Source organism: Ascaphus truei, chromosome 1 (assembly GCF_040206685.1).
Source record: "Ascaphus truei isolate aAscTru1 chromosome 1, aAscTru1.hap1, whole genome shotgun sequence".
Taxonomy (NCBI): Eukaryota; Metazoa; Chordata; class Amphibia; order Anura; family Ascaphidae; genus Ascaphus; species Ascaphus truei.
The window spans coordinates 510339570-510365357 of record NC_134483.1 but is presented as its reverse complement, the minus strand read 5'-3'; the positions used below and the strand labels follow the sequence as shown (position 1 = coordinate 510365357).

Here is a 25788-nt window from a genome sequence, read left to right as displayed (position 1 = left end):
AGGTGAACTTGTATATCCATGGATCCTAAGCACGTTTTGCCACAGAATACAGGCAGAGTTAGCAGGGCTCACAGGACTCGGAGGAGCATTGTTATGAAGAACAATGGACTTCACCAACCTCCACGTGTAGTATATAAAATACAGTATGTATGTTACATTAATATCATCTTTTTTGATTTGCTCATAAAAGTCAGTGGCCATTTTTTTGGTTAACTACAATAATAATAATAATAATAATAATAATAATAATAATAATACAGTATATCTCCATAAGAATGAGAGTAATGATCATCATGGTCAAAGATTAGGAGACCACAATGGATCATTAAAAAAATGAAAATTCCAGCACATACATACAGTATCATAGCTTTCATTTACCTCACCCCAGTAAAGATAATAATAATAATAATAAAAATAATAATAATAAAAATAATTTAAAAAAAAATTAAAAGAAATATATTTTTTTCTTGATTTTTACCCTTCTCTTTTGTTGGTCCCACAATATTTCTGCTTTTATAATTGTTTTCTGGTAGAACAAAGACAGCTGTCCTCTCTTATCAGTAATGTAATACGATAGAGACCTTTTTTTACAAGATTGTTGTGCGAAAAATATTGTTAAATCATTTTAGGTATTATCAGTGGTCAATGTGTGATGGTAGAATGGAGCAGAGATGTGAGAAACATTTTCGCAAGTTTGCGAAACCCCAAATGTTTTTCCAATCACTACCCTCTTAAAATGTGCTTTTATTTTGTTTACTGCAGGGTAAATACAGCATGTCGCATCATTGTGTCACGTTCCACAAAACAAAACAAAAACGATAATGTGTTGTCTATGGTGTAATGTTTTCATTTATACTCCAAGTCCCAGAGCACCAATACAAAAGTATTTTGTAGGGGAGGGGTGGGGTTTGGCTATTGTTAGTCATTCTGACCCAGGTGGCAGACTAAACATCTTCTAGATGGTCGGCGTAGCTAGAATTATACTTAATATCCTACACCTAGGGGCAGAATCAATATCTTGCAGAAGGTGGGCATGTTTAAGGTTTCTGCCCAGCAACTCGACACATGTATGTATGTCTTTATTTATATAGCGCCATTAATGTACATAGCGCTTCACAGCATTAATACACGTGACAATCATATAAACAACAAATAATACAAATAACAGGTCATGGGAATAAGCGCTTCAGACATAAATGTAACATAAATTTACAACAAAATTGTAGCTTACAATCTAATTGGTAGGAAGAACGTACAGAGACAGTAGGAGGGCATTCTGGTAAGTGCGTCTGCAGGGGGCCAAGCTTTATGTATCATGTGGAGAGTATTAGCCACTGTGAAACTCATATGCTTCTTTAAGCAAGTGTGTTTTACGGTGGGTCTTAAAGGTGGATAGAGAGGGTGCTAGTCGGGTATTGAGGGGAAGGGCATTCCAGAGGTGCGTGGCAGTCAGTGAGAAAGGTTTAAGGCGGGAGAGGGCTTTAGATACAAAGGGGGTAGAGAGAAGACATCCTTGAGCAGAACGCGAGTCGGGATGGTGCACAGCGAGAAATTAGGGCTGAGATGTAAGTAGGAGCAGAAGAGTGTAAAGCTTTAAAAGTGAGGAGGAGAATTGAGTGCAAGATGCAGGATTTGATAGGAAGCCAGGAGAATAATTTCAGCAGGGGAGACGCTGAGACAGATTTAGGAAAGAGTAGAGTGGCCGCAGCGTTATGGATAGATTGTAGGGGAGACAATGTGATGAGAGGCTGCCACACTAGCTATGTGATGGGACAGGGGTGTTACTCTGCAGCAACTGATGCAGTTATTCCCTTAAGGGAATATACTACTCCCAGAAAGGGGGTTACAGGTGATAAAAAAAACATAAACATCATCTGTGAATGTGCTTATTTCTTGTTTTTAATACAAAAATAATATTTCGCGACCGCCAGCCACATGGTGGTTTTTTTTGCATGGAAATGATTCTTGCTTGTATATGCCTTGTAGTAACAGCTGAGATATTTATAACTGTTTGGCTTTAAGAACGTATTTCTCTTTCCTCCAGTAATGACGGAAGATGGCAAGAAATGCAAATTTCCCTTTCTTTTTGGTGGGCGGATGCACTTCTCGTGTATATATAAAGGTTTCTTCCTAAACAAATGGTGAGTAACAGTTTGCTATAAAAGAAGGTTGTTGTGCTTAGGCCCAGATTCACGAAGCTCCCTTAGGCTATGTAAGGTGACGTTAACTTAAGTTGGGGAAGGGATGTGGGGGTTTTGCCAGAGTGGTTAGTAAGGTATTGCCGAGCAATGTTACCCTGGCAGTTACAGTAATCCAGTGTTAGTAATACAGCTGGCCACTTGGACTACTAAGAGGTTGATATATTAAAAAGTTGATAAAAGTTTGATTACATTCTAGACGTCACATTATTTTAAGACAACATAGCGTTAACCTGAAATAGCATGAAATTGTTTGAATTAGCAGGACATAGCAGGAAATAGCATGAAATTGCATGACATAGCATGAATTAGCATGAAATAGCTTGAATTTGCATGAAATAGCATGAGTTAGCATGAAATAGCATAGCATATCATGACATAGCTTGAATTTGCATGGAATAGCATGCATTAGCATGAATTAGCATGAATTAGCTTGAAATAGCATGAAATAGCATGACATAGCATGATGTTTAGCCTATGCGAATGAGCTCTAGTATGGTCATTATTTTTGCATATAACTAGTGTAGTGAAAAAGACTTTAATGCAAAAATAACATTTCTGTTTGGGGTAAATGTACGTTATTTGCCCTGATGTAACTGAGCTTAGTGAATCTGGACCTTAATCTGATAAACACTGTTTGGTGATCATTGTGATGGTAATTCATTCTCTGTTTTATAGATGTAAAATGGGTAACTATAAGCAAATAAGTGCTACCTCTTAACATTTGGCAGTCAACTTGAATGCCTTTTAAATACAAATCTTCATTAACAGCCAACGAAAAGAATTATAAATCGCAAACGGTTTTAGGTTTTGGCCAATTTTGATCACTGATGTCTTAACTTTGACTTTCTGCTCAAATGTTACATGTCCCAAGTACGTGACCGATTGTTTAGACCAGTTTGTACTTGAAGCTGATAGTTTCTTTCCATTTAACAGTACACTAAACCAGTAAATATTTTAAAATGACATATACTTTGGCCCTCCCTTTTCATAGAATGCATTGATGTCGGCAGTAGCAGCCCCTGCCAGGATTGAGCACCAAGCGTGTTCTGGTGTATGAAGGTGTGCACTTCCATTTTGTTTAAAAGTGCTGCAGTAAATGAAACATGTTTCCATGATGCGCCACCAGCTCGCTAGGGATGCACATAACAGTGCCTATAAAGGAAACAATTTAGAAGGGAGAGTATATGATATACAGTATGGTCCGTATTGCCTTTGGAATGGAGATTAGGTTCGAGAAAACAAGAGGGTTAGGAATGTAGGCCAAGAAAAAAGCAGCCAATTTGCTGAAGGACGGTTTTATTAGCAAAAAGAAGGATTTTGGACATGAGGGTAGATGGGCAGATGTCAGAGTCGTCCTAGACATCCTGCTCCCAGCCACAGTTCCTTTCTCTGTCCACCGGGTGTGCTGCTGTATTCGGTTTGGTCTGGGGTTCCTCTGTCTGTCTCCTTGTTGCTCCTGTCCTTATAGTTTCCTGTTTCTCCCTTGCTTTTGCTTTGTGTTGTGTTCCCTAACTTGAGCTTGTTCCTGTATCTGTTCCGTAATAAAGGCCCCTGCTATTGAACTTGATTGTGCCAGTCTGTTTCCTGCTAGCAAGTCCCAGTCCTGTTCCTGCTCTCTAGTCTCAGTTCCTGCTCCCCTGCCCTGCTCCTGCCTTCCTGTTGCTGATCCTGCTTGTGACCATGACGATCCTGCTTACTGCCTGCCACCCAACCCTGCTGCTGACCTGGCGATCCCGCTTGCTGGCTGCCACCGAACCCTGCTTGTGACCCCAACATTCCTTGCCTGCTCCCCGCTGTTCCAGCCACCGAGGTCCTACCCACTCCAGGAGTCTCCCCTTGACAGCAGATCATTTTAAAATCAGTTTTAAATAAAACCTCATTGGCCACAGAAAATTGCATAAATAGGCGCATTTAGGTAGAAGAGAAGACTTTTCTTTTACTCTCCTTTCCAGAATTTCTCCCTTGTGACTGGTACTTAAAAAAAAAAAGAGGTGAAGATCATCGGGAAGCGCAAGACCATGTAAAACAGAAGAAAATTCCCTGATGGTGCAGTATTGTGATGGATGTGTAAATTAATATTCAAGGTGCAGTGTGCTAAATACTCACAAGTGTAGAGTGAGTATTGTTCCTATAAAGGTATCTTTTACATGACAGCCCGTCGGTCCGTCAAACAGGTGAGTGGAGTGGTAAGTGCTGGAGACCTTAAATGAATAACATAAGAACGGACATAGTGCAGACTGTATAAAAATCTCTTTAAAAGTAAGTGTATGTGCAATGCACTCACATGGTATAAAAAGAGTATAGGCGTTTAGATCACACAGGTCGGATCTCAGCAATGTTACAGCTGTTCTCTCAGTCCCCCCTCCGCCTCGGCGTGCGTGTCACTGGTGCGTCTCACCCAAACCGGAAACCGGAAGTGACGTCATCTGCTCTGGGGGACCCCGATCCTGTGGGAATCTTCACTCGTCGGCATCACTCTACGCGTTTCAGGAGAAACCGCAATACGGAGAAACGCGTAGAGTGATGCCGACGGGTGAAGATTCCCACATGATCGGAGTCACACCGAGAAAGAAATGACGTCACTTCCGGTTTCCGGTTTGGGTGAGACGCACCAGTGACACGCACGCCGAGGCGGAGGGGGGACTGAGAGAACAGCTGTAACATTGCTGAGATCCGACCTGTGTGATCTAAACGCCTATACTCTTTTTATACCAGGTGAGTGCATTGCACATACACTTACTTTTAAAGAGATTTTTATACAGTCTGCACTATGTCCGTTCTTATGTTATTCATTTAAGGTCTCCAGCACTTACCACTCCACTCACCTGTTTGACGGACCGACGGGCTGTCATGTAAAAGATACCTTTATAGGAACAATACTCACTCTACACTTGTGAGTATTTAGCACACTGCACCTTGAATATTAATTTACACATCCATCACAATACTGCACCATCAGGGAATTTTCTTCTGTTTTACATGGTCGTGCGCTTCCCGATGATCTTCACCCCTTCACTGTCCACGGGATCGAGAGAACGACCCCACACTGGGTTAAGCAGCATCCATTTATGTTTGTATTAAGTATCACCATTTTTCTAATTTATTATACTTGTATATATAATTTTTGAGCGCCACGTTTTGATATATTTGCTTTTCACTTAAAAAAAAAAGAGCAGAGAGCTTATCATCTGTAAACAATGATCTCCCTAGGTAAGGTATCCTGTGCATCGTTTGAGGATGCAATGTAGTTGATGATCGAGTGCGGTACAGGTTTCCCTGCCAGCAAGAACTGATGTGCAGTCTGTTTTCAGGTTGTTGTCAATATACCCAGACTGTTTTCACCTATTGGGCTTTCAATTGCAGGGCACATTTTATTTTGTACAGTGACTTTCAATGGGATGCTCCATTTCGTGTGCATATATTGAGGCCTTTGCCACCTTTTTACAGTGGGTGATAAAAAAAGCTGTAAATGTATAATTCTTTCCTTGGGTGATTTTTTGTTTGTAGGAGGTTTCTAATAGATTGTTGCAAACATCTAAGTTTGCGGCAAAACTGTTTGGAGTTTTATTAGCCACAGCAGGATTGAGGATGTCTGCCCCCACATCCAGGGCCACCATCAGGGGGGGGGGGGGGGGGGGAGCCGGGACAATAGTCCCTGGCCCGGAAGCTGTCCAGGGGCCGGCAGTTCTGTATCCGGTTGCTGGGCCCTCTTGCAGCAGGCCTCTCTCTGCTGCTGTTGCGGCCTCCTGTGTAGGCTCCACCCCCATGCCAAAAGTTTGGCGGCTGGACTGCGCGGCTCCAAAGGTGTGTGCACGTGTGATGTGCGGGGGGAGGGGGGATGTGATGTGCAGGGGAGTGTTACAGTATGTGTGTGATGTGCAGGGGGGGGGGGGGGGGGGTGTGATGTTCAGGTTGAAGGTGTGTGATGCGCAGGGATGTGTGTGATGTGCAGGGTTGGGGTGTGATGTACATGGGGGATGTGTGGGAGGTGCATGGTGGGGATGTGATGTACAGGGGTGGGGTGTGATGTGCAAGGGAGGATATGTGTGATGTGCAGGGGGGGGGTGTGATGTTCAGGGAGAGGGTGTGTGATACGCAGGGTTGGGGTGTGATGTGCATGGGAGGATATGTGTGATGTGCAGGGGGGGGTGATGTGCAGGGGGGATTTGTGTGATGTGCAGGGGTGATTTGTGTGATGTGCAGGGGTGATTTGTGTGATGTGCAGGGGTGATTTGTGTGATGTGCAGGGGGGATGTGTGTGATGTGCAGGGGGGATGTGTGTGATGTGCAGGGGGGATGTGTGTGATGTGCAGGGGGGATGTGTGTGATGTGCAGGGGGGATGTGTGTGATGTGCAGGGGGGATGTGTGTGATGTGCAGGGGGGGAATTATGTGTATGGGAGATGGCTGTGGGAGAGAGGTGAGGGCGAGAGGAGATTTAGAGGGGGGGTCTCAAGTTTACTGACACTGGGAGTGGGTGGGAGAGGGGAGAGATGGGGGTGTGCGAGATAGAGGGGGAGCCTCGCAAGGCCGCTGACACTGGTGGTTGGTGGGATGTGGGGGGGAAGGGGGCTCAGTGGAACTTGTAGTCCTGGGCCCCATGAAAGCTGTCTGCGGCCCTGCCCACATCCCTTTATATATATTCCACGTTCCATGTCTCCTTACACTGAATAATTGTAGCACACTTTATATGGCTGCTAAAGCTAACATACATACAGGGCAAGCTCTTGCCTGACATTTAGTAGCTTCAAAGGACCACAACTGATTGAGAAGTGTTTAATACATACGTATGCATAAACTACAGTATGGGGTTACATGGGCAGCAGTAATTTACTGATCTAAATGTTGGAATTTACAGCAACTAAATCTCTCCTTCTGTACTGAAGTTACTACTCTTCTTTCATTCTCATCGCTAGTAGGTGGGTCTTGGGGGCAGTCCAGCACCCTGCAGGGTTAGCTCATTAACTAACTGCAAGAAGATCAAGCAACTTTGCAACCTGAGAACTGCGCCTAATGAATGCCAGGAAGGAGCAGATAGAAAGAGAGAGAGGGTGAGAGAGAGCAATCTAGTGAAATTTAAGGAAGGATAAGGCATAAGAAGGGGATTGAGTTGGTGGGTGGTTGACAGTTGTATGTATGTGTTTCTTGCTACTCATATTACCACTGTACATTGACTATTGAATGAATGCAATACCAGTATGTTAGGTATTTTCAGTAGTAGTGAAAGATACGAAACTGCCAAACATTTTAAAAGAATGAAAAAGTACAAATAGATTTTTTTAAAAATTGTATTATTAGAAGCAGTAGTGTTTTCATTTTTTCCCCCACTACATAATGTGAGCGCCCAGAATACCTGAAACTCCCCGCTCCACTGACCACAGCTCCGAGTCTGACTGTTGAATCGAAGGCATTTGAAACTGGGCCAACTCCTGGGGACTGGATAAGATCAGTACCCTGTTAGCAGTATCAGACAGGGGCAGCAGAACCACAAACATCATTTGTCACCAGAGACTTCAAAAGTATCATTGTCTTTCAAGACATTGAAAGATGAAAAAATAAAATATGGCTCGTAGGCATCCTTTTGGCCCCTTAATGAGAAACCTTGACCATATTCGATCAACGTCTATTTCTCTAGTTACGATTCCCTTGTAGAAGCATTTAAAAAAAATTTAAATCCATGAATTATAAACCAAATGGAAAAATTTGCATCATAGCAGTAAACATTGCTAACACATTTTGTAAACCACATATGAGTACTTCCATATTAGGTGATACATTTTTTTTATTTGGACTAACAGTAGATATTATAGGACAAGCTGTAGAATGTTCACCTCTTCCTCAGGTCGCCATACTAATTTGCAAAAGATTCCATGAGTTTAACACAGATGTAAAATCCAAGATAATCTAAAGCAGATGAGGTAGAAAAAGACTGACAGAGGGGATGGTAAATAAAAAGACGAGGCACTAAATGGATGAAAGGAATAGTGAAAAATGTGGTGAGCATGTAGGACCATATATCCATTAGGCTACGGCCCCGCTGTCTGCGCTGCACACACGCCTGCCAGGCTGGTGGCGCCTGCAGCTCTGATCCCCGGTCTGCAGGGGAAAGAAGGGGGGGGGGGCGTGATGGAGGCATGGCGGGGTAGCATCACCTGGCAGGTCCGTCCTCATTGGCTGAATCACCAGGGGGGCGTGGCCCCCGTGTTCATCGCCAGTATTGAGCTCAATTTTCCTGTCTTCAGGAAAAACTGGCCGCCGAGGGCCCGGCCCCATTGAGGGGCGACTCTTGTCCCTGCAGGGCCCGCCATAGCGGGCGCCGCAGCAGGCACCTGGCCTTAGCAATGTGAAGGAGGGTGCACAGGAGGAGATGGGGGATGGGAGAAGAGAGTTCAAAGTGTGAAATTAACAATGACAGGGGTAAACATTGCATGCAGTTTTGATAGTGTGTAAGAAACCCCAGATCAGTATTAATTCATCTTTTTTTGTGTGTGTCAAATAGCATTATTATTTTGAGTTCAAATGTTTTCCGTTCTTGAGCGCTTTTAAACATTCCAGTGAGGATTTGAATTTTTAAATCACTTATATAATGATCAGGCTGTGGGAAGTGATGGTGTCCCACTAGAGTGCAGTATCTTTTTTCTTCATGTTGTTGTTGTAGCCCCTTTTCAACGTAACTAAAGGAACTACCGGTGCTGCTGTTTCCTGTCTGGCTACCAGAAGGCCGGAGCCTCCACCACTGGGAGCCTGGGGTGGTCGCTTGTTCGCTTTGGTGCAGCGCCTCCACCTGCGAGGGATCCCAGCGTAGCGGGATGAACCCCTCACAGGAACCAATACTACCAGTAATCACACACTCAGGTATATAATAACGGGTTTTACTGAACATATAGCACGCCAGTCTGTACCACACAGTAATTGTACTTAGAACACGGCATACAGTACACCAGAGGAGTGTCCCCAAAGTACATTGGGTGCTAGGCACCAATATCCTGATGTCCTTCCCCAATGTCAGGCCCACCCAAAACTGTATGGAGTAGCGCTACCCCGTTGGTGCACTTGAGTGTGGTACCTGCCCGGGAACTCCAGTACCCAGATGCTGCCGAATAATAAACAGGGATCCGCTGATTCAGCGATGTCGTCATCCGCCTCTGCGTGGGGTGAACTCCCACTGGAGGGTCTCGCCTTTGAGAGTGTGTTAATGTACGTGGTCTGGTCCCAGACCACAGGCCGCGAGTCACGGTGCGGCGTCCTGTCGAGGATGTCCATCACTATCAGATGACTGGGGAAATGTCCATATCTGGGGCCTTTCCTTGAAGCAGCCACAACCTAAATGTGAGTGGGCCTATCTGGGACCTAAGGGGCAATTTGGGCCTAGTCCGGGAGCCGCTGTCTTCCGGACACTACCTTCCCCTTCTGAGTCCTGGCTCCAGCTGCCAGCGCGCGGTCTAAGCACGCAAAATGTAGCAAATCTCTCCTCAGAGGATCCAGGGAGCCCTATTGGCTGCTCTGCATCACGTGATAGGCCACCCCAGGGGAGCCTGGGATATGTAGTTCCCCTGTGGAGCATATAGAAGATGGCCGCCGCTCTATCGGGCCGTTGCGCGTGTGCACCTTTCCCCAAATTGCCGCTGCAACCTCAGTAGGCTCTGCACATGCGCAAGCCATATCTTGGTGACCCCCACTAGCCAGGTGCGTTGTGGAGCCTCCGGTGCACTGGAGCTTCCTCCGTCTACTGCCGCACGCAGCCGCAGCCTCCCTGCACGACCCCGCAGCCGTAGTAGCCTTCCCCTTCCCCGCTTCCATATCTGAGGTAAGGGGGTGAAACAGGGGACCCGGCTACATTGTTATTGTGTGTTTGTGCAGAATTATTATGGTTTTAAGTTTTGGCCTGGTTTCCCCAATGTAGCATCTTCGGTCATATTTGCCGCATTGGATCATATACAGTATATCACATTTATGGATGTGCAGCAGTTTGCTCTTTAACATTGAATGTTTTATGTTTGTGACTTGCTGGCTGTCACATATCCACTGAAGAACCCTGAGCGGGTGGAAAGCTTGGAAAGCTTGTAACATATCAACTACTGGTTGGTCCAATAAAAGGTATCATACCACCTACCCCCTCTTCCTCCTTTGCTTCTGACTGGCTGTGGGGTATTGGAATATTGTATACGTTTGCAGCCCCCCATCACATTGCTGCTGGACGTATGGTCTTACAGTACAGGCTCTCTCCACATTTTCACTATCCCTTTCATCCATTTGTTGCCCTGTCTCTTTCTTTGCCATTCCCTCTACTATTGCTTCACTACCTCATCTGCCTTAGATTGTTGTCTTGGATTTTACATCTGTGTTCAGCTCATGAAATCTCTGTAAATCGGTATAGCTGACCTGAGGAAGAGAGAGAACTCGCAACAGCTTGTCTTATAATAAAAATTGTTAGTCCAAATAAAAAAGGTATCGCCTAATATTGAAGTACTCATTTATTTAGCACTATCGCACTGGACTAACACCGCTACTTCCACTTAATTCATGATGAATAAAACCCCATATAAAACATAACTAATGTATATGCCTATTCAATATTACTATACATTTGTGTTTACTGTATTCGCCATATCTGCTACTAGACTGTATCTTGCATCCACAGCTTTTCATTATTGCACATTCTCACATTTCCCTGTGTTTGTTATCCACCAACATTAGAGAAAAATCTGTTTTTCCCAATTCTTGATCTTACCCCAATACCTTATTTATACTCTCCCCCTAATACATGGGGCATTTTCTCAGAAGTCGTTTGATGCAAACTGTCACTCATGGACAACTTTTCAAGTTGTAATTAACTTCTTTAACATTATGGGTTGCAGTAGCTCCATGATACAGCATCACTCATGACCAGATCCAACAATCCCTTGAAGCTGTACTGCTTCTAATCAATCAATGCACTGGTTCTTGTGCCTGTGATTATCGGATGTGTGATGAACGTGTGCGCAGTGTCTGTTCAGCAATTGAAGTATTCCACAAATCCCCCTCTCCTTTTCCAGGACCCTCTGCAACCCACAATTTATTCCCCCTCCCCCACTTAACCTTGGCATGTTTCATCTATGAACCAGCTTGTGACTCAATTTATCAGGGACAAACACTGAGGGTTGATAACCTAGAAGAATACTTTGGAAACTCAGGCCCTTATTCAGAAGCAGCCAATCGCACCGGTCTTCAACGGGAGTTTTCAGTCGATAATGGCTCTCATGGCCATTATATTGAACTACCGTCTTTGCCTGCTAGGAGAAATATGCACTAATGCCATCTGTACATTTTCTTTTAGGTGTGCAACAACACATAACCATGATCGTGATGGAGAAGGGGGAATCTGTATGGCAGTGTCAAGTAAGGAAATAGGTAAGTCCTTAAGAGTTTCACAATTTGAATGTGCTGCTTTATTCCTTTTCTTCTAGAAACAGTACTTGGATACTGAATTCAAACTATCTATGGCAATAGACAGAAGTCTGCCCTTGGGTCCTGGCAGGTCGATAAGCAGGGGGTGAGGTGGGGTACCTGTTCAGCTTGCTGGACCTACCTCTTAAGCTTTGGGTACCCGGTAGAGAAAGGAGACCAGCCACACGATTGATCCCAAAGTTGCTTCTGGTTGGGCCTTCTGGGCCCAAACTTCTGGGTTTGGCTCACTTGCCCTATTTCCCCACTGGGTCTGGGGCATTTGGCCTGGCGCTCCTCCCCTGGTGGCAGACCGGCCTATGGCTTCTCAAGGTATGTCATATAACTCCTTTTAAGTACAACTGGAATGTGTCCTAGAGACTATTGGTGTGTAGTGTGCAGGTCCATTGATGAAAACATCAAACATATATAGAAAGCTGCTAAAATACATAGTGAAACATCAACACTCAGAACTCTGTAAAAATGTAAGTAGCTGGATATTTCTACAGTAGATACAGTAGATACCAGTGTATCTCCTTATCAGCAGACAATAATAAAGATGATGGTCCATATTTTCAAGTGAATGGAACAAAAGGGGCCTTACAGCCTAGCACTGCTAAGTAAATGTGTAACTTTTACTGGTTGGGAATGGATATTTTGTTGGCCAGACAAATGTATCTTTAAAAATGTATTACTTAAACTTGAACCAGAATATTTATTCAATAACATTGTAACACGGAGACACCAAGCATCGCCTGGATTCAGTACCAAACTGATTCAGTACCAAACTGCGCCATCTATGAGGTGAGTATCCAGTTTCCATTTAGGCTATGAAAGGGACAGTGTTATTTCAAAAACTGACACAACACACAATGCAATATACGTGGCGTGGGGCTGGAACAACAGGACACAACACAAAAGTAGTGAATTATAATGGGCTTTATATATAGACGCACATGTTTTATATAACCTGACACTCTGATCCTAAACTGCAGGATCACCCTGTACACTTTTACACATATAAATAGTACAGTAACAATAGGATCGCTGTGCAACTGCGTTATAGTTGTAACTGACTTATGGTGCTAAGTGTGCTCAGCCTTTGGATGGTAGTTGCTAGGTCTCTGAAGTAGTGGCAGCATTTTGACTGTACTGCCTTGTAATTTAAATCAAAGCAACTTCTGCTCTAAAAGCATACATGAAACCATTCCACAGACCCTGTTTCCATACAACACAGGCATTATATTAATATGGAACTTTTCCAAAGCTGTCCATATTATGAGGTGCTAAACGGCACTGTATTTGTGCACTTGATACCAATGTGTGCTCGGAACAGAAGCTGGCAGCATTATAATGTTGCTGTCGTCTACATGTTGTGAATGTATTAGAACTCCCTTCACAGACTACCTGCAGGAAGAATTTACTTTTGGTTTGTCTTGGAACGAGGCCTGAGCTGGCAGGGATAAAGCACAGACTGGAGTTTCTTGGTGGGCCAGCAAGTGTGGATGTCCAGATTGGCATCTGGGAACCTGACGTCAGCTCTAATTTTACCATGCTACACTTTCTCATAAGAGAGTCTGGTAATAGGTATACAGTGGTGTGCCAGAATGTAGAAGATGGGTGTGACCCTCAAAGTATATTTATACACTTCCAAAAAAAAAAGTCAGATTTATATTTCTTGCAAAGTATATTTGAATAGGCTTAATCACCTACATATCATCGAGAGAGAGACTATTTTCTGAAAAGGGAACAAGGCCAACAACTTTTAATGTAGGCGAATCAAATGTTAGAATAGGTAGAATATCCTGAAGATTGGGACATTAATACTGTTAACCCTAGAAAAAAAAATGTAACGCATCCGTACGGTATGTGCGACTCATTGTTTTTTGTTTTTCTTGTATAGCTTCAACACCAGGTTATCTCCGATTGTGTGAAACTATTGAGCAAATTCCTACATGAATTTCCAGGATCCACAGCTGGCAAAAAAAGTAGTGACGATATAAAACTTTGCCAAATACTTCTTCACATAAATATCTTACATAGGCCTAGATTTATTAAATCAGGGAGAGTGAGGTGATGCTACCTAAGATAAGAATGGATGTTATTTTCCCTACGTTAACGCCCTACTCATTCAAATAATTATATGCAAACATAGCTGCTGTACTTGACCTCATTGCCGTTGTTTTAGAGTCATGTTATTTTTTTTTTTAACTCCAATTTTATTAGTTTTTTTTTGATGTCTTAACATATTCCAACAACACATGTTCATATATATTCAAACATAACCCGTCCCTTCCGTAGCATCCGCATTAACGAAAGGACAATTACAACGAAAAAGACACGCTGACATACGCACATAGATACTATACAAAGGAAAGGGGTGGGAAGGGAGAAAAGAAAAAGAGGGGGTAGGGTACCAGCAGCCGAGTTGCCTCCTCTTGTACCTGTGGCCTGTTTTTATTTGGGTGTTTCTATTCTGTCTGTACGACGTCCTCTTCTCGTCATCTGTGTTCACCGTCCTAGTTTATCTGCTTCCATCCTGTCCAGACATCCATCAAAGGAGAACGCATTTGTGTTTATTACAGCAAGGCGGTGGCATCTTTCACCCCCGGGTTATCTGTCTGTGTGGCATCTTTCACCCCTGGGATATCTGTCTGTGTGGCATCTTTCACCCCCGGGATATCTGTCTGTGTGGCATCGTTCACCCCCGGGATATCTGTTTGTGTGGCATCGTTCACCCCCGGGATATCTGTTTGTGTGGCATCGTTCACCCCCGGGATATCTGTTTGTGTGGCATCGTTCACCCCCGGGATATCTGTTTGTGTGGCATCGTTCACCCCCGGGATATCTGTTTGTGTGGCATCGTTCACCCCCGGGATATCTGTTTGTGTGGCATCGTTCACCCCCGGGATATCTGTTTGTGTGGCATCGTTCACCCCCGGGATATCTGTTTGTGTGGCATCGTTCACCCCCGGGATATCTGTCTGTGTGGCATCTTTCACCCCCGGGATATCTGTTTGTGTGGCATCGTTCACCCCCGGGATATCTGTCTGTGTGGCATCGTTCACCCCCGGGATATCTGTCTGTGTGGCATCGTTCACCCCCGGGATATCTGTCTGTGTGGCATCGTTCACCCCCGGGATATCTGTTTGTGTGGCATCGTTCACCCCCGGGATATCTGTCTGTGTAAAGTGATGTTATTTCAAGATAATGCTACCTCATCCTAAAATAACGTGATGTAACGAAAGTCTTACTCACTTCCTGAGGCTAAGCTTATAATGCTGGCGACGCGACGGTCGCTAGAAAATCAAATTGAGATGACTTTCAGTGATCGCGACCAATCCGTTGCGCCATCACGTCGTGCTTACTATAAGCACACGCGACGATGGCAATGCATTTGTTTTGCCGTGACGTTGCGTCGCTGTCGCCGGCACTATAAGCGCAGCCTAACTCTTGCACTTTACCCACCACATCAACAGTGCCATCATCCTTCCTCAAATCCCACAATCAAGGTCCTTTTTGAGACAACTAGACAACTATCACCCTCTTCATCTCTTTCCTCACTCAATCACAAATATTATTTTCGATCCCCAATATCATCTCCTGTCCATCTACCTCCAATGCTCACTCTACCGTTCAATCGTCAGAGTTAGAGCTGCTTTATCATCTATGCTTGTATGCGTGATCATTACTTGATGACTCTGACACCATTTTTACTAGTACTAATGGGGCAGGTAATGCCCTATAACACCCCTCAGGAGTATTAGGCCAATTCAGATTCCTCCGCATCACTGTCTGTGTCAGACTCAGCCTCACGATCTGCAGAAGCATCCCTACATTTTGGTGGACACCCCTGCGATAACCTGGTACTTCCATGGGGCAGAGCACCTAAATGCTTAATAGCAGTGACAGGACACATTTTTGCACAGGGTGATGTAAAAACATTGACTGTTACTAAATATTGATGAACTTGTTCCACAGGTTGTTCTTATTATACATAGATGGCCCTAATAGGGGCTTCAGGCAAATCTCAGATAGATTAAGACCTGGTCACAGATGAATAGTTATATGCATGCTAAATGTAGTCAAAATTAAGGAAACCGAATATCAGCTACTGAAGCAGAGTGGTAAGCAACTTGCATTATAATAATGATGATAGCAATGTCCGGTGTGTTAAATGAATGGCGGAGAGAAGGGAGCCCAAGTAATGGGAGATGAAAGGAATAACTGAAGCGGGGTACTTACAGAAAGGCGAGGACTTCCCATCAGGCTGTGTAACCCCTTGTGTAGCTTCTCATTACCCCTGTCTCCTCCGAATGACTGTGGTGTGGAACCGCGCACTCTCTAGACGTCACCACTAGCCTGCTCCTCCCGCAACACTAAGTAATCCGGGAACTCACCAGTGAAAGAATTAAAAGGTCTTTATTAACCTACATAAAATAGAAACAGAACTCCTCCTCCTGAAACGCGTGGGAGGAGGAGTTCTGTCTCTATTTTATGTATGTTAATAAAGTCCTTTTAATTCTTTCACTGGTGAATTCCCGTACTTTTTTCCTATAGCAAGCGGCAGTCCCCTCAATCATATTTTTCTCTCTCCTTTTTTTGCATGCTACTGTAAATGTACTGTATGCAGGTCTTAGAGAGTACTGATTTGCAGCATTAATTCATCAATATAATATAGTTAAAACAAATGCAAATATGCCCTTTCCCCATCCCCACCACTCCCACAGTAGGCTGAGTAAAGACAAAAAGTAATCAATGGCAAAGTTGCAGGGTTCAGGTGACATTTACAAAGCCTGAAAGGTTTGAAAGCAGGAATTTTACATCCTACCCCAGACCACCTGAGACACTTGTGTAGAAATAGGAACCTAAAGCGCACAGGAGAGAAAAAACAAAACATAGTGTACGTATAATATAAAGGGAAAGTCCTGCTGTAAATAACTGCACTTACAGGATAACAAATGAATACAGGCAAAATTGTATGATCTTACTGTAGCTGCTTCAATTGTTAGATGAAATCCACTCTGTCAGATTCAGCTGGGCTCCTCATCAGAGATGCAACTGCTGGGCTCAACCAGAAAAACTCCAGTATATATACTCGACCAAGTTGGCACAGCTGGGCTCCCAGAAAAGATATTAGATAAGGAAAAAGAGAAGTGTACAAAAGTACAAACAATTTATTGAGCTATAAAAGATATATCCGCCTGGGTAACACTGCACGCATCAGCCGAATCCTGCAATTCTCCTTGGCGTCTCCATTTTCCATTCTCTATTTTAGTACCGGAGAAAGAAGGGGTCTAAACGTGTAGCAAATCTTCTCTGAAAACGGATTTGCTAGTCTGTTTCCAGAAGAAGAACATTTAATTTAATTTAAACAAATGGAAAATCTTCTTACCTTAGCGTTAAAACAGAGTTGGGATGCTATTACATTAGAACTGTATCTTTGTATTAAAAGAATTCCAAGAGGTTTGAGAATTCTTAAGCAACCGGCTATTCATCAAGATGACAATCCACAACATTTTAGATAACTGTGTTCGTGGTGCGGGCATGCGCGCAGGTCATTGCAACACACTTGATGACAATCTGCACGCTGTGGGGTGGATCCCAATGATGTTTTAGGATTGGTAAGTTCCCTTATTATTTACCTATAAATATATTGGTGATGACAAGATATGTATACCTTGAGAAAGTGCTCTGTGTAGCGTGAAACGCGTTGGTAGGGCAATAAATTATTATTTTATGGGAAACGCACTTTCCTCCTAATTATCTTATTTGGATATCTCTGGTTGTGCTCTGCTACTTTCTTCTCATCTTGTATTTTGACCGAGCCACCTGTGAGCAGGGATATCCTTAAGACCTGACCTGTTGAGGTTCCCTGAGGACTGGATTTGGAACACACTAGCTTAGATAGAACTCACCTAACCAGATGAACAGAGAGGGCGGTAAAGACAAGAAGAAATGGAGAGTGCAATAATCTGGGGGGGGGGGGAGCGACATTGGCATAAGCCTTTAACAGATTTCCTATGGGAATAAGAAGTTTCTTCAGTACATAGTCAAGAAGGCAGCTGATGTTCAGGTAAACATTCTTCAAAGCTCACACTGATAAGCATGACTGATTAGAAGTGTGCTTCAGTTCCTATTTCTAGCTACAGTTTACATTATGTTTTAGAATTTTAGGAGTAATACTTTTGTAATATGAAAGAACACATCCGTTTACTCAGTAGCTGTTGAGTGCAAAGTTCTAATAACCATGTTAGTCCAGCTCGAATGTAGACCCATCATAGGTAGTGAGTGATATATTTCAATAGATCATATTCAGCAGGGGTGCGCAAACTGGGGGGCGCAAGATTTTTTTGTGGCGGGGGGGGGGGGGGGGGGGCGCAGCGGTTACAGCTGGTTGTGACAGACCCGACCCGTCCCCTGTGCTGAAGGGGGAAGTAGGAATACACGCACCCGCAGCAAAGGGAGCGTGTCCGGAGTGTGGTGTTTTAGCATTGCCAGGCCAGATGTAAGTAACGTAGACAATACTTGCCGGTACTGGGTATAGGAGTAGAATAGTGATTGCCTTGCCGAGGTCAGGGAGCGAAGAGATGAGGAAGGTTGAAGTCCAAGCCGTGATCGTGGGATGCTAGAGTAAACGTAGTCCAAGGAGAGCCGAAGTCGGGAGCCAAAGGGGGTAGTCGTACGAGCGGTGTCAGAACCTGTAGTATCACCGAGAGTTCACCAAACACTTCCATACAGAGACTATGTCGAGTGATGAGTAAGGGCTTAGAGATGCTAGATAAGGCTGGGCTGACCAATCAGGGATGGGGGCGGGTCAGGAGGACTGCAGAGAGTCTCTCTGGATTAGTGTGGCTGATATAACCCAGGTGAGAACTGGTAGTATTACAAGGTAAGAAATATGGCTACCGCTCACCTGTAGTGTCCTACTATATACATGTGCTGGTATTGGTTTAGCGAGTGCAAATAGGATTCTTTTGGGCCACTGCTGTGACCTTTCACCTTATTCGAGAACTGGTAGTACTCTGATTACACCCGTGCGGTGTACGGGGGCGGAGCCTCACAGCAGGAGTGAAAGTAGAAGAGTGGATGCTGAGCGCACGCTCTGTAAGCTGCGTGTGCACACGAACAGCATTGGAGGAGGACACACATGTGCGCGCGGGACGGAGGACCCGTGCCTGCCACTGAGGAGGAGGAGCAGCGGGACCACCGAGGGGAGGGACCCTGCGGCGACGGAGGAACTGACGGCCCGTGGAGGCAGGTAAGCGGAGGTTGCACTGCGCACCCTGAGTCTCCCTGAGTGTAGTCTGAGAAATCAGATTCCTAACAGTACCCCAATCTTCAGGAATGGCCTCTGGACAGTCCTCAAAAGGTTTCTCCGGAAACCTCCTTCTGAAGGCTCTAAGAAGAGCCGGAGCGTGAATGTCCTTTAAAGGAACGCAAGACCTCTCCTCGGGTCCAAAACCTTTACATTGCACCAGGAACTGGAGTTGACCCCTTGACACGCGGGAATCCAATAGAGATTGAACCTCATACTCTTCGTTATTTTGGATGGTAACTGGATTCGGCTTGCGAATCTGGTCCGAGAAGTAGTGACTGGAGACGAAAGGTTTTAAGAGAGAAACATGAAAAACATTGGGGATCTTCATACTATGTGGTAGCTTGAGGCGAAATGCCACAGGATTGATCTGCTCTAAAATAGGAAAAGGACCCAGGAATTTAGATGGCAATTTTGGGGATGGTACCTTTAAGTGGATATTTTTAGAGGAGAGCCATACCAAATCTCCTGGCCTGTACGTGGGCGCAGGATGACGGCGGTGATCGGTCTGAAGTTTAGATCTGCGGGAGGAGTCGAGAAGGGTAGTCTGAATCCTGGACCATGCTGCTTGGAGAGAAGAAATGCGTTCATCTATGGCCGGTACCCCAGAAGGCAAGCAGGGAGGGTGAAACCCATAATTTATAAAAAAGGGCCGACTCACGGGTGGCTTAATTCTTGGCAGAATTAACAGCATACTCCGCCCAAGGAAGGAGTTGAGTCCAATCATCCTGGGAATCAGAAATAAAGCATCTTAGGTACTTCTCCAGGGACTGGTTGATTCTCTCCGTCTGTCCATTGGACTGTGGATGATAAGCAGAGGAGAAGGAGGAAGAGATGCCCAATCTCTTGGTGAAATTTCTCCAAAACTTGGACACAAACTTGGACCCTCTGTCAGAAACAATGGAGGAAGGAATCCCATGAATCCGAAAAATTTGATCCGTAAAGATATCAGTAAGGGCGACAAAGGTGGGTAGTCCTTTCAGTGGAATAAAATGGGCCATCTTAAAGAATCTATCCACGTCCACCAAGATTGTGTTCATTCCTCTGGATTTGGGCAACTCCACAATGAAATCCATCGAAATATGAGACCAGGGACGGTCGGGGACTGGTAGAGGTAACAGAAAACCTTGGGGTTTTTGATGGGGTGTCTTGTTCTGTGCACAGGTAGGGCAAGTGCGGGTAAATTCCAAAATATCTTGGGACATTTTAGACCACCAAAAATTCCGACGAATAAGGTCAATAGTCTTTTTAAAACCTGGATGACCTGCAGATTTAGAAGAGTGGCCCCAACTCAGGACTTCAGGAACAAATTTGGGATACGAAGAGTTTGTTGTCAGGAACCGCCAAGTGCTTAGGAATGCGCCTCTGAGAATGCATAATCTTATCAAGGTTCTTGAAGGTAGATGTGGCGAGAATCCTCTCCCGTGGAAGGATGGTCTCCAAGGACTCCTCTGGTCTCTCCTCAGAGGAATGTTGTTTGGAAAGTGTGTCCGCCTTTACGTTTTTTGTCCCGGGCATATAAGAAAGGGTAAAATCGAATCTGGAAAAAAAAAAGAGACCAACGAGCCTGTCGTGGACCATGGCGTCGGGCGTTCTCGATATAAAGAAGTTTTTTGTAATCCGTGAGGATAGTAAACGGCTCTTTCGACCCTTCCAAGAGATGTCCACACTCTTGGAGAGCCATCTTCACGGCCAGGAGCTCCCTGTTACCCACTGCGTAATTCCTCTCAGCATATGAGAACTTCTTGGAGAAGTATGGACAGGGATGTAACTTGTTTTGGAGCGTAGGTCTCTGAGACAGAACTGACCCTGCACTGTAATCGGAGGCATCGACTTCCAACACGAAGGGAAGATCAATGTTAGGATGACTGAGGATAGGAGCGGATACAAAAGCTTCCTTGAGTACCTTGAAGGCGGACAGAGCCTCGGGTGACCAAGCAGCTGGATCGGCCCCTTTCTTTGTAAGAGCTGTGAGGGGTGCCACAATGGTAGAAAAATTACGTATAAACTTACGATAGTAATTCGCGAATCCCAAAAAGCATTGTATGGCCTTGAGGGTATTGGTCTTGGCCATTCAGTCACTGCCTATAGTTTACCGGAATCCATCATAAAACCCTTGTCTGAAATGATATAGCCCAGGAATTGAGTAGATGTCTGATGAAAGGTGCACTTCTCCAGCTTGGCGTACAGATGGTGTTCACGGAGACGAGAGAGAACGTAGGAAGTGTGGCGAATATGATCCTGGAGATCTTTGGAAAAAAATCAGTATGTCATCCAAGTAAACTATTACAAAAATTTTGAGTACCTTACGAAAAACGTCGTTAATGAAGTCCTGGAAGACTGCTGGAGCATTACATAGGCCGAAAGGCATTACAAGGTACACGTAGTGGCCACTATGTGTGTTGAAAGCCATCTTCCATTCGTTCCCCTGTCCCAGATTATAGGCCCCATGTAGATCCAACTTGGAAAAGATCTTAACCCCCTGTAATTTATCGAACAGTTCGGTAATAAGGGGAAGAGGGTAATGATTCTTAATTGTGATGTGGTTCAAACCCCTGTAATAAATGCAAGGTCTTAACGAGCCATCTTTCTTTTTCACGAAGAAAAAGCCAGCCCCTGCTGGGGAGTTGGAAGGGCGAATGAAACCTTTCTTGAGGTTCTCCTGGATATATTCATCCATGGCCTGTGACTCTGGTAACGACAAGGGGTAGGTCTTGGACTTGGGCAAGCAGTAACCTGGAAAAATATCGATCGGGCAATCGTAGGTCCTGTAAGGCGGCAAAAGATCTGACTGGACTTTATTGAAAACGTCCCGGAACTGGTGGTAGACAGGGGAAAGGGTAATATCAGGGACGGAGGTATTGGCCAAGAGTTGGAAAGCCTCGTCATACCTCGGATTCCAAGTGATGGGGGAAGAGGAAGTCCAGTCAATCTGCGGATTGTTAAGCTCCAGGGAAGGCCAAGGGTTATGGGTGTTCCAGGAGCATGGATGGCATCGGGGAGTTAATCTCATATGTTAACTTTAGATTGAACTAATTGAGATTCAGTTTCAAGACGAATTAAAGGAACAATTCTTTAGTTGGTACCCCTCTATAAAATAAGGATATCATCTATACTGTATATCTGACCCACAGGAAAATGTGGGTTATATATAGATCATTTTCATCCTTAAATACTACTTTGGCCTCCCACCACCCCAGGTACAGGTTCACATAGGTAGTTCCATGGTGATCCCCTGTACCTGGTGGTATAGCTTCCTGTTGAAAAGTAAATAGTTTTTGGTAAGTAAAAATTCAAGCAGTTTGAGAGTGAACTCATGATGTTTACTGAAGTGGGGGCCTCTGGTTTTGAGAAAGTAGGCTACTGCCAGATTCCAGTGGTGTGAATAAGGCTGGTGTATAAGGCCTAAATGTCCAGGCTGATGAGAATAGTTTCTATGTCGATGACCACATCATCAAGTTTCCCCATCCTCCGTATCTCTCAGGTGCGAGGGGAAAGAGACCACAAAGGGTCTGAGTACCTTATCCACATAGACACTAGCTTGTTCATGAAGGTTTTCAAACCCAGAAACTATTGGGAGCCCAGGGGGGGGGGGGGGGGGGGTGGGTGGGGGGGAAGGAGGTTGTTGAGTTTGATGAACTTTGGGGAGACTATAAAACGTTGCTATGCTGGGTGTTCTGGTAAGGATCCAATTGTACTAAGTTTTTTTTAGATAACTTTGTGAGACAAGCCAAAGTTGAGAATTTCAGAGAGTTCCTTAATGTATTGAAACGTGGGATCTTTCGCTAGTATCTCATAACATGTTCTATCAGTTAACAGTCTTAGGTTTTCCTCAATATAGTCATTGGTGTTGAGGATGACTGTATTACCCCCCCTTATCCGAGGGTTTAATTGCAATATTTGTATTTTCCTGCAGGTCCTTAAGGTCATTTCTTTCTTCAGGGCTCAGATGTCATTTTTCTTTAGTACTGGATGTTCTCTAGATCATTGACAACAAGTTTTATAAAGACCTCAACATTGGCACTCACATCTAATGGTGGTATGAATTTATATGGTGGCTTTAGATTCATAAATGGGCTTTCTCCTGGGGTCTTACAGGACTCGTCTAGGAGGGAAGTCAGGTGATTTAGTGCCTCAATATCAAGTTTGTCCAATTCAGCCAAACCCTGATTTTTGAGAATAGCCTTTTAAAGAACTTGTATAAGAGTAATTTCTGTGCGAAGAGATGAGTATCCTTGACCCATTCAAATTTGTTAAAATTCGCTGTGGGGGAGAAGGATAAGCCTCTACTCAATACTTGTAGGTGGTATTCAGTTAGAAAAGTGTTGGGGAGATTGATAACTGGACTTCTGTCACATGCTTGGGACTTTAATAGTTTTGTCCCCTGCTTTGTCACCTTCCTCGGCTCTTGAAGGACCAGACATTCCTGTCTCTTAGTAAAACAAGTCTGTCCCCTCCTTGTCTTTTTCAATGGGTCGAGGATGACAGTCTTGTTGTCTGGCTTTAAAGGACCCATCCAATCTCTGGCTTGTCGATCTGTGATTGGTCTATAATTCCCCTCTCACTCATCATTAGAGGTATCCCAGTCAGTGAAGGAGTCATTATTGGCCATCCTTGCTTTCCTTTTAGGAATGTTATGTTTATATATTCTCCCTTCTTTGTAGTCTTTTGTATCTCTTACAAACTTCCCCTGTTTCCTTTCCATCAGATCACGCGTGAATTTATCAATGTTGTTTTTTAGTTTGAGTTCATATTCATTTAATTCTACGCATGCTTTCCAGGTTGGTACCTCAGGAGGCACTTGTCTATATCCTCATTGACTGTTTTGAGTGTTTTACGGTCTTGTTTATGTAGCCCCGAGGTAAATTTGAGATCCCTGGCCCCTCTCCGCGAGTGCCGTGTGGTAGCGGGTGCCGCCGGAGGCTGCGACGGACCCGCCGGCACTTCGCGAGGGTGGGGGCCAGAGCAGGGAGCAGCGTTGGGTATCGCGGCGCAGGCCGGTTGCCGGGGACGCGATGGGGCCGTCGCTAAGGCCGCGATCGCGTTGCCACCGGCTCGGCGGCTTGAAGAGAGGGCGCCGCCATTGCGCGTTAGTTCGCGCATGCGCAGTAGGGTGGAAGTGTGCGATAGGACTCCAGGGATAGGGAGAGATCGCGCGAGAGTAGGACAGGAGAGGAAAGGATTGAGGCGGCCATTAGGGCAAGCGCGCACGCGGCCCCAGTGTTTAGACAGCCCCGTGGGAACTACAATTCCCAGGAGGCTTAGGGAGACAGGCATCAGGTGCCTGAGTGTGGCCAATAGGGCTGGAGGAAGCTCAGCCCGGGAATATAGATACATTTCCCGGGCTTTGCTGCGTCAGTCAGGCAGAGGAGAAGGAAGGAGTAGGAAGGGTGCAGGGAGCGCGTGGCTCCTGCATCAGGTAAGGGTTCTCCCTAGATCCCCAGGCAGGCCCCAATTCCCGGTAAGGGCAGGGGGTAACTGAAGAGGGACGGCCATAGCTAGGGAGGTGACCCTTAGGTGTGGAAGGTGCAAGTTTGGCAGTGCCACAGCGGAGAGGGCTGTGGGCACTGGCAAAGAGGCACAGTGTGCAAGCAGTGGATTTGCTGCGGGATTCAGGTGGCTGTGTGTGATTGCAGCTGTCTGTGTGTGTTGTCGCTGCATGTGCTGGGCGCAGTGCGTGCAGTGTGTGTGAAGCGTGTGTGGATCCCTGCAGGCTGACAGTGTGAGCGGTGTGTCAGCTGCAGGTGCTTTAGGAGTATCTAGTGAGTTAGAGATACAGATAGGACTGGGTAGCTAGGGGAAGAGGGGGGCAGGTTATTGTTCCACAGGCCCTAGGAGTTTTCCCCAAGCCATCCCAGGTTGCGGTTCATCAGGGACAGGCCCTAGGTTAGGGTTGCTGTCACTCTAGGAGTAGTTAGTGATAGGAAGGGATAGCGGCGGTTGCTGTTCCCATGCGGTTGGTGTTGCCGTGATCCGGTTGCAGTTCCCGTGGAGCGGTGGGACCCTCGTTGGGGTCCACTGGCAGAGTACCTGGAAAGGATCAGACGGACGTCTGACCCTTTTAGAAGAGAGTTGCGGTCCCGAGCATCGGAGTGCTCGGAAGGTATCTCAAGTATTCTAAGTGCACCAACTGGGCCCTAGCTTAATTTAGTGACTGCGCAGTCACCCACGACCTTCCGTAGGAGTGCGGGACATTGGGTGTGGGGGATCACAGGACACTGGGTGGGGAACACCAGACATTGGGCTGAGGTGATGCGGATAGAGCATCAGGTTGTGTTATGATGTTATGTAATGTGTTATAGTATTTGCTATGTTCTCAGTAAAGTGTTAGTATTCTTTCTATCGTATACGTGTGTTATTGTATTTCTTACCCAGGGCTATCTTTCCTAACGGGGGATCCTGGGTAAGTGGAGGCGCTGCACCAGGTAATGTTAAGGGTTTCCCCAGGCTCCCAGCTAGCGGAGGCTCAGATCTCCTGGAGCCACAGGTGTTATGCAGTTACCAGTAATCCCTTAGAGCAGGTGTGTTGCAGGGAAAGGGACCGGTTAGACCACGAGGGGCCAATGTGAGATTGGGTGGGTCGGCCGGTTCACAAAAAGGGAGGTGCTGCTGAGAGATCAGACCTGGGGTGCCCTGTACATGTTTTTCTAATTTGTGTCCTATTTTTGTTCCACCATGTGGGTGCTCTCAAAGCAGGAGGTCTACGCATGGGCCTTGAAAGTGAACGTGACTCCTAACCGCTTGGTTGCCGTGGGGGCAGTCCCGGCTGGCGTGCCCTTATTAGAAGTCCAGGCGCAGGTTCGGAAGCTCCCTGGACTTTCGGGTACGTGGGTCAGAGGGCGAAGGT

General features: G+C 45.3%; 1 protein-coding gene across 3 annotated transcripts in view; it reads left to right on the top strand.

Annotated features, from left to right (window-relative positions):
* HGFAC (HGF activator) overlaps window positions 1-25788 on the top strand; it is a 218990-nt gene that overhangs the window by 41610 nt on the left and 151592 nt on the right. For all 3 annotated transcript variants that reach the window (XM_075570181.1, XM_075570171.1, XM_075570163.1), the window contains exons 3-4: window positions 2045-2141; window positions 11517-11590. In XM_075570181.1, coding sequence (XP_075426296.1) covers window positions 2047-2141; window positions 11517-11590 — 169 coding nt within the window. In that variant the 5' untranslated portion in view covers window positions 2045-2046. The remainder of the gene's footprint in view (window positions 1-2044; window positions 2142-11516; window positions 11591-25788) is intronic.